Raw genomic sequence first — 10,964 nt, 5'->3', positions numbered from 1 at the left:
GAGTTTCCCTTCCTGTATATTAGAAATAATTTAAATTATTGTTTATATATAAAAAAAATTCATTGTAACTTGATCATGATTGATTGATAATGAATTATTTGATGAATTAAGAATTACTTTAGGAATTTCCAATTAATTCATTTGCATAGAATTGAAAATTATATAGAATTTTAAAATAACGGAATTTATATTTTCATCATTTTAATTTCTGGCAATTGAAAATTTCAGTATTTGGATTTATGTATGTTGAATTTTGTAAATGACATTATGGAGATTATGAAATAATGCACTTAAGTTGCCCAAAAAGGGAATTGTCAATTTCTTATATTAAATTCCTAACTTTTAGTTAAATTCATAATTATTTTCCATCATCCAAACAAAAGAAAAATGCTTTGGTTTGTAAAGTAGTATTCTCTTGTTAAATAATTAAAGAGTTTAAAAAAATTGCAGATGGAGAGTATCGTAGAGAATTATTGCCCTGTCTTACACAGCCGTATTTTCTGTCTTTCTGACAGATGGGAAAATTCAGTTAATGATTTAAATAATAAGAAATTTAAAATTTTAATTTAAAAGTAATTGTTGAAGACGCCGACGGGCCAACCAAACCGAACTCATTCTGGTCGACTTTTCCTCTGCTATCTCTCAGACTCAGACAACTCTCCCTCCCTACCCCCCCCCCCTCTCTCGTCAATTGGGTTTCAGGTCAGTCAAGTTCTCCGATCTCTCTCTGCTTCTGTGATTTCTGTGTTCTCTGCCATTTTTATTTTTCATTTTTCGTGTATTTTGAGCTGCCACTACTAAGCGCGCTGTTTCAATTGTATCAGAAGTTATATTTCTTTTGGCCTAGATCTTTACCTCTCTATGTTTCTGTAGCTGTCTTTTCTTGTTGGTTCTTCCAATATACAAATTCAGCCTTTTTTCTCTTACGCAACTATTTGGTGTTATTTCATTTTTGCGATGAAAGCTGATTCCTGCTATTGGTTCATTTGACTTTGAGTTGTAATTTCTGTTTGGTGTTTTAGATTTCGAATCTTAATTATAATTCAGTCGGTTTTTGAGTATTGAGTAGGACTTCAAGAATTTTTTTAGTATATCATGTGGTCAGCTATTACTTTCTTAACTAATTGGATCTGAATTATGAAGTTGGAACATGGAAGTTTAGGGTTTTTTTTTTTTATAGTTGGTTGGAGTTTTCTGTAAGCTTGTATTTGATATTATGAAAAGTTTGATTTGGATAATTTCTTATTTTATTTGGTGGTGAACGTTGCGCTTTTCTTTTGGTCAACTGGTGGTGAAAGTAGCTTTTTGTAGCGGAACCCAGATTGAGTTTGTTAGGTTTTGTTGTAGAATTTTGATATATAGAGGAGAGAGAGAGAGAATGTCAGGAGGGGGCACACAGAAGAGCTTACGGAAAGCACTTGGAGCCCTCAAGGACACCACCACAGTTTCGTTGGCTAAAGTCAATAGTGATTACAAGGTATTGCGCTTTGTTTGTTTTTGTTTTGGATGGTTCTCACAATTATGATGCATCTGATTTTCATAGTTGGGCATTGAATCTTGCAGGAATTGGACGTTGCCATAGTCAAAGCTACAAATCATGTTGAGCGTCCAGCTAAGGAAAAATATATCAGAGGTAGATTATCTCTCTCTGTGTCGCTCTCTCTCTATCTATGTCCAAAGATGGGTTGCATGTTGTACTTTTCATGATCTGCATCCAGAAGAAAGATCGGCTTATCTTTGTTTTTCTTTTGAAGCCATTTTTTCTGCCGTTTCTGCTACAAGACCTCGGGCTGATGTCGCATACTGCATCCATGCTCTTGCAAGAAGGTTATCGAAGACACATAATTGGGCGGTATGGACATTTTCTCATCAGACAAACATACAAGACTTCATACATAGCCAGGAAGCTTTTTTTGTTTGTTTGTTTTCCTGTATCTATAGTTGGAATAATCTTCATCTTGATTGTCATTCTTGGGCAACCATAGTGAGTGGAAGAAATTTAAAAAAAGAAGAAGAGGAAGATACTCTAGAGACTAGACTTAATGTTCATGGCTTTCTTGTTTGCAAGGGAAGAACACATGTGACTTGAAACATAATGACTTGAAATGTACCAAATATATGAAATTATAACGAAAATTTAAGGCATAATCTAACTGTGCTTCCTTCTTCATAATGTAACTGTGTGTCTTGCCTGAAATTTTACTAACTGATTATTGGTTGGTGTTTAGGTTGCATTGAAAACTTTAGTTGTTATTCATCGTGCTTTGAGGGAAGTGGACCCTACTTTTCATGAAGAACTCATGAATTATGGTAGAAGTAGAAGCCATATGCTTAACTTGGCTCATTTCAAAGATGATTCCAGTCCAAATGGTACCTTTCCATTCCGCTGACTCCATCTTTATCATACTCTTTTTCTATTTAAACTGATTTTTTTTTTCACTGCCCAGCATGGGATTATTCCAACTGGATTCGTACTTATGCTTTGTTCTTGGAGGAGAGACTGGAATGCTTCCGTGTGTTGAAATATGACGTTGAGATGGATCGCCCAGTAAGAAGTTTATTTTCTCTATATCATCTTTCTTTGAGCTTCTATATCGATCAAATTGACAACTTTTGTTTTAGGGATGTTATGGCAAACACTTTTTATGTCAATGACATTCTGAAATTTCTGAACTGATTGATTTATCAGAATAGTTATTAACTACAGTTACTTATTTTTTTCTCCCTCTAAGGTTTCTTCTTACTTTTCTATTCACACATTCAAGTGCTATTTCTAGATTTTTCTATTTTATGCACTTATATATGTCTACAAACTTTGGCTAGTCTCATTCTTTATAAAGTATTGTTTTGCAACTTCATAGCTTGACATTGTGGTGCAGAGGACCAAAGATCTGGATACTGTCGAATTGCTTGAGCATTTGCCTGCTTTGCAACAGCTTCTTTTTCGTGTACTTGGTTGCCAGGCAAGTCTTTTCAACACAACAAAACAAATGTTTTTATGGTTTGCTGATATGCGGTTAAACACAAATACGTGTTCAAGCCCATGTTAATGTACCGGAAGAATGTTACCAATGATGGGTGCCACGATATGTCAATCAATATAACTGACCATTTTTTAATATCCTTTAAGTTTCTATTAGTGATATCAATAAAAAATTTTTGCAGCCACAAGGGGCAGCAGTTCATAATTTTGTGGTTCAATTAGCACTTCAAATGGTAGGTGAAGCTTGCAATATGTCTAGCTGAATGACTAGCCAATATGTTTTCTTTTCTTCTGATTTTCTTCTATCATATCATTAAATTAGGTTGCTTCTGAAAGCATCAAGATTTATCAAGCTATAAGTGATGGAACAGTCAATTTGGTTGACAAGGTAGGATATGAACTTTGCTATTTGGAATAGAACACTAGAAGCTTTCCATATAAGCTAATCATATATGATAATCATTTCTGTCACAGTTCTTTGAGATGCAACGCCATGATGCTGTGAAAGCCCTGGATATATATCGGAGGGCAGGGCAGCAGGTAATTTTTCTGGGAATTTCTGTTCTTATTAGTGAGAGTCATATTATGTATCAGCATTTACATTTCATCTGCATGTTTTCAGGCAGAGAGACTTTCAGAGTTTTATGAAGTATGTAAAAGTCTTGATATTGGGCGTGGAGACAAGTTTATCAAGATTGAGCAGGTTGACTACTTTACTGCAGTTCCTTTGACAGCATTGCATTCCTTGGATTATTTGTAACTTTCTCGAACTGATTTAATTTTGGGTTAATAATTCTTTCATAATGTAGCCACCTGCATCATTTTTACAAGCCATGGAAGAATATGTGAGAGAAGCTCCCCGGGTCTCAACAGTTCGCAAGGATCTGGTATGAAAGTGCTCTGAGCTTATCAAATCAACCATTAAAAAGCTGAATCCAAAGTCGGCTTTTAGAAGCAATTGCAGTACTTATAAAGCTTTCATAATGCAATCAGATTAACAAGCACATATAGGACATACATAAACCTTAGTCAATTCAGTGTATACAGTTTGCAGCAATTTCCCTTATGTTCAATCTTTAACCTGGCAGGTGGTTGACAATAAGATTAATGCCCCAAAGGAAGTCTTGGCTATAGAATACAAAAACACCCAAGAGGCGGAGGCACGCCCACCTTCACCACCTCCACCTGAACCAGTGAAAGTTGAAGCACCTATAGCTGAACCTCCTGACCTGCTGGTAGTTCTCATAATCCTTCTTTTTCTGTTCTCCCTTGAATATTAGCATGCTGTAGTTTTGAAATCTTTTGGCTTACTTTGTCTCTTTGAAGTTTCATTATTCATGCTTTCCTTTGTTGCTAGGGTTTGAATGATCCTGTTCCAGATACCAAAGATTTGGATGAGAAGAATGCTATGGCTTTAGCTATTGTTCCAGTATGTAAGTACTCTCTCTCTCTCCCTCAATGATTTATAGCTCATAAATTTCATCAGAGTGTTGAGGTTTCAATTCACTATGAATTCAGTTTGAACTGGTTTGTTTCCAAGAAACACGCACAAAGCTTCTTTTCTTCATTTTCTTCTTTATTTTAACATAAAAACTCTAAATAAATTTTTTATATCTGAAAATGCTATTATGGTTCTTGCAGCGGATCAACCACCTTCTACAGCTCCAATTCACGCAAATGGAACTACAGGTTGGGAATTGGCACTTGTTACAGCACCAAGCTCAAATGAGAGTGCCACAGCTGCTAGCAAACTGGTATTCTTCTCTTTACCAATTTCCCATAAAATATCCTAATGTTTAACAATTAATTAGTCAGTATTAGTGTATGGGCAAAAATATTGAAAAAGGTTCATTTACTCTCTCCTCTCTATGTGGCTTACATGATATGAATATGCAAGCACAATCTTTTGCTGTTCTACCAAAAGCAAAGCGATGCTACTTTTTTGACTTTACACATTTTTGTTGTTAAACTTTCAAGCAACACACTTCCTTTTTCTTTTTCTTATTTGGCCTAATGAACGAACACTGTTGACTCCTTTCAACTGTTGTGTGAAGGCGGGCGGGTTGGACTTGCTTACACTAGATAGCCTATACAATGATGCAATCAGAAGAAACCATCAGAATGTGAGCTACAACCCATGGGAGCCTGTTCCAGTGGCTGGTGCCATGATGCAACAACCAGTTCATGATCCCTTTTATGCATCCAACACAATGGCTGCACCGCCTTCTGTGCAGATGGCAGCAATGGCCAACCACCAGCAGGCCTTCATGTTGCAGCAACAGCAGCAGATGATGATGATGGGTCCACAACAGCAGCAGTCTTTGAACCCTTTTGGAAATCCTCATGCAGCCACTACCCACCCCTATGGCCCCGGTGTGCCTGTCCAAGCATACAATCCATATACCGGCCTTTTATAGCTGGTTTGTCAAGCAATACATCTTTATCGAGAAATACGGGGAAGAAAGGGACATGAAAGCATAGTCAGTTTTAGATATCGAGCATCGGAATCGGAAATTTGGAGAGACAGACGTGTACCATATGTTTTGTATGTGCAGTGGTTAGCTAGGATTAAGATTCTTTGTTAAATAAATAGTCAGAGGGGAGGACTTTGAGCTATTTGGTGATTTGCATTCATGTTGTGGGGAGACTACACACTAAAATTCTTTTGACCTGCTTTATTGCTGTTGAGACTCGAGCAGGAAATCTTATTTCAACTCTTTTTCAGTTTCTTTCTGTTTTCCTCCCCCTCTCCTTTGGTCCTTAAGGATCTCTATAAAATTATAGAAATTATTTGTAATTTGTGATTGTTGATAACAGACAGTTATGTAACGAGGAGACATTAAATTTGATTTATGGTTCTTGGCTATTATTCTCTTTTATTTTCTTCGTTACCTTTACTTTCTCTTCATTTATTCTTTAATACAGACTTATAAAATACAAGCACTACATACATCATCAAGACATAACAAACAGCACAGATAATTCAATGAAAGAAAGAAAAAAAACAACACAGATAAAATGAAACCACTTTATTTATTTATTTATTTTTCGAAACGGCACGGGTTTGGATTCCTTTTTGTTTTTGTTTTTGGGCCACATCGTATGGGTGGTGGGTATAAATAAGAAAAAAGAACGTTTTGGACAAACTTGATTTGATTTTTAGCGGTTCGGTTCGATTCGCGAACTGATAATCCGCGCAGCTATACTCTTAAAATATTCCATTTAAATAGTAATGCCGTGTGGCTATACTGTTAAATTATTCTATTTAAAGAGTATATACTGCCGAAATTTCTATTTATAGATTATGGCCGTGCGGCTGTAATTATAAATTATTCTATTTAAAGAGTATATACCGTTAAACTATTCTATTTAACGAGTACAGCCGCGCGGCTATACTGTTAGAATATTCTATTTAAAAGTTATAGCCGGCCGGCTATATTATTATAATTTCTATTTATAGTGTATAGCCGAACGGCTATACGTTTAAAATTTCACGTGTAAAATTTCTATTTATAGAGTACAGCAAAAGAAACTAATTTTATATTTTTACTATATTTAAAATAAAATAAAAGCAAGAAAACCTGTCCCGACGAAGGTCAGGTTCGAGTCGGTTGCGACGGTGACTCAGGGTTTCAATTGCGAGAGGATGACGAACCTACACTTTTCTGCAATTCAGTCCGATTGGATCTCCTCGATCGTCGTCGGTGGTTCACTTCTTCTCGAAGAAGTGGAACGCGTTGATGGCGACATCGCGGGGTTTTCGAATGAATGGAGAGTTTGAGGCATAGATCAGCCTCGTTCTTGGATCCGCATTTTTCTTTGGAGGTTTAGGGTTCGAGCGCATGCGGGTACACTTCCTTCTCATTCTTCATGAACCTCTTGATTTGCAAATCAGTTTTGATTTTTGTCCCAAGCATGATATAGATTGACGGCTGCTAATTCGTTTGTGTTCATTGGTTTTGTGGAGATGATTTGGGTATTCTTAGGAAATAACCATGGTTATGTTATGTTGAATTTCCGTTTCCATCACATAAACTTTTGAACATTCTAATATAATTTTATTCAATTTCATTTTGTAAACAAATATATCCTGTTTTTATGTTAAGTTAAGAGTTAGAAATGAATCATGCAGTCACTAGTGTGGCTGATAGGCAAGTATGTCGCCCTATGAAGCACAATGTTGAGGTTATACTTTTCTGTTTTATGCTTTGGTTCTGATCATACTTACTCATTTAAACAAAGAGAGGCTCCCCGTTTTTGAGTTCTCCAGCAATGGTTAAATATTTTATGCTCTGTTCTTGTTGTTGGCAGATTGAAGATGAAGGAATGATAGAAGTAGGAAAACTTGCAAGGTGAAGTCATGAAAGATTTATGCGAGGTACATGAACTCTTTTTTGAATTTATGGGAAGAATTACATTTTCTGGACGTGGTGATTGTTAAAAATACATGTTTGTGGTTGGTTGCAAATGAATCGTGTAGTGCAGCCACCGGTGTGGCTGATGTCTAGGCAAGTCCTTAATATAAGTAACGTGAGAACTAAATTGAGTTGTCCTCCGTATTTTGTCAAGGTAGGTGTTGTTGGTGAAGCCGGAGATGAATGATAACGCGATCTAATTGTCCAGTTGACGAAGAAGCTGCTGCTGCTGTTCAAGAGTGAGTCGGTGGTGTTACGAAGGAGAATGCTTTGCTAAGTTTTGTTTGGTTGTTGGAATTATGGGAAGAGAGCGAGGAGAGAAAACGAATTGGACCGTATTCACGAATTGACCCCTATCGTTGTATGCTTGATGAAGTTCGGATTTGTTGTATAGCGAAAATGAAGTCGTTTACCAACAGGAGTTGCCCCAAGTGGAAGGGGCTTGGATCCTTTAAACAAGAGGTCCTGGGTTCGATCCCAGGCGCTTGCGAATAGAGCAGACTTTGTTGGGAGAGGTCCCCGCTTTGCGCCCGACAGTACCTCGAGGGTTAGTCCCCGCAATCGCGCGGGGGATACCTTGGTTTTCACCCAAAAAATGAAGTCGTTTTGTGAAAAAGAAACAAGATTGTTCTTAAACTGTCCTCTTGTCTAAGTTGGAAATTAATAAAAAAGGAAATTATGTTTTGCTTGCCAAAATTTCATTCCTTATGGACTTTTTAAAGTGTATATACACAAGGGGCGGATGCACTATCTTTCGCAATTGACTCTTGCCCACTCCTTTATTATTGATTAAAATTTAAAATCTGAAAAATATAATCACACAAAAGCAAAACAAAACAAACCCACAAAAAGTAAAACTAATATACTATTCACAGTGTTAGAGTAAGAAGCAAAGAGAGAATAATTACAAAATAAAAATAAAAATAAAAATAAGATAAAGAGAGAGCTTCTTCTTCACCCTTCAGTTCAGCCATCATCACGTTGTTGTTGTTGTTGTTGTTGTTGTTGATGATGTTCTCACAATAACAGCAAGGGGTTACTAACAGTAATCACCAAACAATGTCTTGGCTCTTCGGCTCTCTCCAACCAGACGATCCACTTGATGAAGCCAAGCAACCACACAGTCCTTCCAGTTCCCGCGTACCAAACGACATGTCGTTTCTCGGCCAAACCCTCTGCAGCCAACTCCGCGGCGTCGCCAGCTTTCTCGCTCCACCACCACCATCATCATCACCGTCCCACGACGCCGTTCCCTCCTCCAATTCTCAACCGCAGCCGCCGTCACAATCGCAATCGCAAGCGCTTTTAGGAATCCGAAACGATCTGGTGGAGATCGGCGGCAGCTTCAAGAGCGGTCTCTCGCTTCTCTCTACAAATAGTAACAAAGCCGTCACTGAGATCTCCAAGTTCGCTTCGAACTTGTTGCAGCTTCAGAACAAAGCTCTGGAAGACGATGCTGATGATGATGATGATGATGATGATGACGCTTCCGTGCCGGGGATTACCGACGACGTTATCGGTTTCGTCACCGAAATTTCGGTGCTGCCAAACTATTGGACCGACTTTCCTATACTAGTCGATCACGGTCAAGTTCCTAACTTTCACTTCTAATTTAAGCGTGTGCGCGTGACGATTGCATAATTTTCCTTCAAATGCAATGCAATGCTGGTTTTGCCTGCTTTCTTTGTTTGTGTTGCTTGGTTTTGCTTGCGAAGTTGTGGATTGTAAATTGAAATTCCGCTGGTCAACTTACATTGACTAAAGTTGAGCTCTTTTTTTTTATCCTTTCTTTTTAGTTTGGGGTGGGAGCTAAAGTTTATTACACATGAATCCAAAGTGTCTTGAAACCTGTTATGCGTTCTCTGTGATGGTTTCTGTTTCACCTCAGATGTCCTGTACAATTAGCTGTTAATCTTGTTTGAACTTTGGAGTGATCGCTATGGGAACTGATTTTGGAGACCTATGATTCTTTTGTGCTTAAGATACAAAGATTAAAAAGATAATTGAAACAAATTGACGTGGCATTTAATCTATTGATGTTGAACTTGTTTTATTGCAGATTTCAGCATGTCTGATGCTCAGAGAGAACATGCCTCCACTGTTGAACGATTGGTTCCAGGCTTTGCAGACCTAAGAACCAGACTTGGCAGTTCCATGAGCGAGAAACGATTTTGGATGATCTATTTCTTGCTGTTGCTTCCGAGACTAAATGAACCCGATTTTGAGCTTCTATCAACCCCCAAGGCGAGAACTTTGTCTTTCACATCTTGTCTCATTCTTCTTATCTATATTTGCATGCATACTAGGAGAGCCTAGTTGCAATTTTCTTTGTGGATGCATCTTTACCATATTTAAGATACTTCGTTTAAGGTTCTACGGTAGCTATTCTTACTGCAGTTTGCAGTCTTTGTACGTGAGAATTCAATCTGCTTTACCTGTCACCAGCTGCACTTTTGAGCAGTTTTGTTCATTGCATTTATGGTAGCTTCTTAGCAAATGTTATAGCATCTTTCTAGCTAAGGACACAGGAGAGAGGGAAAAGATCTACCATGTCCTATCTTGTCATGTGAATCAGAGCTGTATTGATTTCTGTTAGATGGGTTTAGTGAAGGGATTAACGAAGGAGGAGAAGGAGAAGGAATTGGGGAAGTGGATTGTCTGATTCTCTTAGAAAGGGAATCGAGTGCTTATTCACTGTGTGTCTAAACTGAGTTTTCAATCTCAAATTGTTCAAATGTCGTGTGTTTCTTTCTAGTGAATCCATGTGAGTATTGATTCTGTGGCACTTTAGATTGTCCAAGAAGTTTGGATTGTTTTTCAATTCCACGTTTCAGCTTCCAACAATACTTGTAAGTTGTAACAAATGCATTATTTTGAAAATAGAACTTCCTTCTTTGCAGATTGTTGAAGCAAGAGACGTGCTTCTGCACAAGCTTCAAAACAAGAGGAACACACAGGTGGATTGCTGTGAGAAGTCAATTCTTGATTCACCTAAAAAGGACATCCAGGTTGGAAAGGCACAAGGGGTGGAAATCTCATCTCAAGAAAATGAAGCTTTGACTGAGATAGTTAATACAGCAGGAAGGTTAAAGATCGATGAGGAAGAGAGCACTGAGCAGTGGTCTGAAGAGACAAGTATTAGTTCTGTCACTTTCGTGGATGGCCAAAGGAAACATGAAACTGAAGAGGATATCTCATTCAGCGATTTAGAGGACGATGAAAATGACCTTTCTAGTTCTACTAGACTATCAGGCCTAAGGCGAGGACGAGACGTCAGGGCATGTTCACCCTATGGGTCAAATGACTGGGTTCAGCTGAATAGAAGTTCTGAGATTGAGGGTGGCCAGCGAAAGGCTGGTCATTTTTCCAAAGAGAGAGATTCAGCCTTGGAAGGTGAGGATTCAAATGACTGGCTTACTGTAGATGGGTTTGATTAGGCAATACTAGCAGCAGCTTGTTTGCCAACTCATTGTAAAGTTTCTGTTTCTTTTTCTTTTTCCGCTTTTTGGGTTGGGTGGGCTGGATTCTGTACTTATGGGTATTAACATCTTATACAAGCTGTTTAA

At 37.9% G+C, this 10,964-nt stretch overlaps 2 protein-coding genes across 4 annotated transcripts; both read left to right on the top strand.

The window, feature by feature from the left end:
* The first annotated feature begins 548 nt into the window (after positions 1 to 548).
* LOC110752615 (ENTH/ANTH/VHS superfamily protein) lies at positions 549 to 5,849 on the top strand. 3 transcript variants are annotated; one of them, XM_021953314.2, is made up of 16 exons: positions 549 to 702; positions 1,348 to 1,477; positions 1,564 to 1,633; positions 1,755 to 1,852; positions 2,229 to 2,370; positions 2,448 to 2,548; positions 2,880 to 2,963; positions 3,166 to 3,216; positions 3,306 to 3,371; positions 3,458 to 3,523; positions 3,606 to 3,686; positions 3,793 to 3,870; positions 4,072 to 4,218; positions 4,341 to 4,416; positions 4,625 to 4,737; positions 5,038 to 5,849. In XM_021953314.2, exons 2-16 carry the CDS (start codon positions 1,379 to 1,381, stop codon positions 5,398 to 5,400), a joined length of 1,635 nt encoding a protein of 544 aa, XP_021809006.1. In that variant the 5' UTR covers positions 549 to 702; positions 1,348 to 1,378; the 3' UTR covers positions 5,401 to 5,849. The 3 variants fall into 3 exon arrangements, with proteins under 3 accessions (XP_021809006.1, XP_088100485.1, XP_088100484.1); XM_088244359.1 differs by lacking the exon at positions 3,166 to 3,216; XM_088244358.1 differs by lacking the exon at positions 549 to 702 and having other exon boundaries at positions 1,329 to 1,477.
* A 2,443-nt stretch (positions 5,850 to 8,292) lies between these two features.
* LOC110752589 (BSD domain-containing protein) lies at positions 8,293 to 10,964 on the top strand. Its single transcript, XM_021953272.2, has 3 exons — positions 8,293 to 8,983; positions 9,458 to 9,642; positions 10,299 to 10,964. The coding sequence occupies exons 1-3, from the start codon at positions 8,458 to 8,460 to the stop codon at positions 10,833 to 10,835; spliced, it is 1,248 nt and encodes a 415-aa protein (XP_021808964.2). The 5' UTR covers positions 8,293 to 8,457; the 3' UTR covers positions 10,836 to 10,964.

Source organism: Prunus avium, chromosome 7 (genome assembly GCF_965620075.1).
Source record: "Prunus avium chromosome 7, drPruAviu1.hap1.1, whole genome shotgun sequence".
NCBI lineage: Eukaryota > Viridiplantae > Streptophyta > Magnoliopsida > Rosales > Rosaceae > Prunus > Prunus avium.
The sequence above is the reverse complement of the archived record's forward strand: the minus strand, read 5'-3'. Positions and strand labels throughout refer to the sequence as shown.

What these genes read in the sequence shown, in the direction of transcription:
- LOC110752615 (XM_021953314.2), top strand. Translation starts at nt 1,379, where the DNA reads ATGTCAGGAGGGGGCACACAGAAGAGCTTACGGAAAGCACTTGGAGCC. An exon ending in TTCGTGTACTTGGTTGCCAG is followed by an intron (nt 2,964 to 3,165) that starts GCAAGTCTTTTC and finishes AAATTTTTGCAG; the next exon opens with CCACAAGGGGCAGCAGTTCA. An exon ending in TTTAGCTATTGTTCCAGTAT is followed by an intron (nt 4,417 to 4,624) that starts GTAAGTACTCTC and finishes TGGTTCTTGCAG; the next exon opens with CGGATCAACCACCTTCTACA.
- LOC110752589 (XM_021953272.2), top strand. Translation starts at nt 8,458, where the DNA reads ATGTCTTGGCTCTTCGGCTCTCTCCAACCAGACGATCCACTTGATGAA. An exon ending in TCCTATACTAGTCGATCACG is followed by an intron (nt 8,984 to 9,457) that starts GTCAAGTTCCTA and finishes GTTTTATTGCAG; the next exon opens with ATTTCAGCATGTCTGATGCT. An exon ending in AGCTTCTATCAACCCCCAAG is followed by an intron (nt 9,643 to 10,298) that starts GCGAGAACTTTG and finishes CCTTCTTTGCAG; the next exon opens with ATTGTTGAAGCAAGAGACGT.